This window comes from Nematolebias whitei, chromosome 18 (genome assembly GCF_014905685.2).
Source record: "Nematolebias whitei isolate Nwh7 chromosome 18, NemWhi1, whole genome shotgun sequence".
Classification (NCBI taxonomy): Eukaryota; Metazoa; Chordata; class Actinopteri; order Cyprinodontiformes; family Rivulidae; genus Nematolebias; species Nematolebias whitei.
The window spans coordinates 2,871,481-2,872,989 of record NC_056515.1 but is presented as its reverse complement, the minus strand read 5'-3'; the positions used below and the strand labels follow the sequence as shown (position 1 = coordinate 2,872,989).

General features: G+C 57.4%; 1 protein-coding gene across 1 annotated transcript; it reads right to left on the bottom strand.

Annotated features, from left to right (window-relative positions):
• Positions 1-139: 139 nt before the first annotated feature.
• Positions 140-1,266, bottom strand: ier5l (immediate early response 5-like). The gene has a single exon (XM_037692706.1). The coding sequence runs from the start codon at positions 1,150-1,152 to the stop codon at positions 460-462; it is 693 nt and encodes a 230-aa protein (XP_037548634.1). The 5' UTR covers positions 1,153-1,266; the 3' UTR covers positions 140-459.
• Between the last annotated feature and the right edge of the window lie 243 nt (positions 1,267-1,509).

Below are 1,509 nucleotides of genomic sequence, written 5' to 3'. Positions count from 1 at the left end.
TCAGACCTGATGGGGCCCTGATCAGACCTGATGGGGCCCTGATCAGACCTGATGGGGGTCCTGATCAGACCTGATGGGGCCCTGATCAGAACTGATGCGGGTCTGATGGGGCCCTCACTTATCTGTTTAAATCATAAAAATAATAAAGAGTAACTGAATCCCGGTTTTTATTTTTCAGTCGAACTTTTAATTTGAAATCTGAATTTTTTTAAGTCTTTCATTTTGATGAGTTTTAAAATCCAGACCAGACAAATCCTCCAGAGTCAAGGGGGTCAATAAGAGCACCCAGTTTATTTAGAGCCCCTGGAAACTGGGGTTGTGGAGGCAAGTAGAACCACAGAACTGATCTGGGATCAGCTGCCACGTCCTCCTGATGAAGCAACCGGGTTAGTTTCCGATCTCTGGGTTCTGCTGGTTCCGAACCTTAGCTCCAGGATCCTGAGTCCGGTCCCCCTCCTCCTAGAAAGCCACGATGGCCCGGGTCCAGGCTCCCAGACTTGCCAGAGCCTGCTTGCTGCAGACCTGCTCCAGGTCCGCCTGCCGGCTCAGCAGACCCGAGAACCCGGACCCAAAGATGGAGATCAGGTTGGAGATGTTGGACGTGTCCGTGTAGTCCGGGTTCGGCTCGGGACAGTCCTCTCGTTTGAGCCGCTTAAGCCCCGTTAAGTCCGAGACCACCTCCTCCGAACAGCTGAAGTCCCCCTTCCGTTTCCGAGCCGCCGGGTCCGGGTTCTGGTCCATCCCGGGTGCGCAGCAGCAGTCCAGGTGCAGGAAGCCGTTGTCCACCGTGGTCACCACGTGCGTGTCCAGGTCCAGCACGGTGGTCTTGTTGCAGTGGGACACCGGAGCCTCCATGCAGCAGCTCCGGTAGTCCGGGGGGTCCGGGTCCATCCCGGAGCCCGGCAGAGCCTCCTCGTCCGGGTCCAGCGGGTCCAGCTCCTGGATCTCGTTACAGACCGCCAGGACCTCCTCGTGCTGCCTCCTGTAGATCTGGACGTAGCTGTCCTTCAGGTGGACCTGGCGCGCGCTCTGGAGCACGAACGAGACCAGCAGGTTCTTGTGCAGCTTCATGCCCCCCCTCTGGGTCCTGGATTTGTGGATCTTCATCAAGGACATGGAGATCAGACTCTGCGCGTCCACAGCGCACTCCATGGTCCCCGGTCCTCCTCCGCCCAGCTCCAGTCCGGAACCTGTCAGTGGTCTGGGCTCAGGTTCGGGTTCCAGTCAGCTGAGGGAGGACACGTGGAGCAGACCAGGACCAGAGACATTGTGGACTCTCAAGGCGCAGAGACCTCATATAAAGACTTTCAGAACCCGCCTCCTGCCCGGACCCTCCAATCAGCTGCTGGGGTTCTGCTGATTGACAGCTGGAGGCTCCGAGAACAGGTTCATCTGGACCAATCAGCGCGAGGCGGTTCCTTTGAACTGACCAGAAAGTCGGTTTGACTCCTAGTCATTCCCGTATGCCGTGGTGCCTCTGAGCAAGACACCCAATCCCTTATTTCTCCC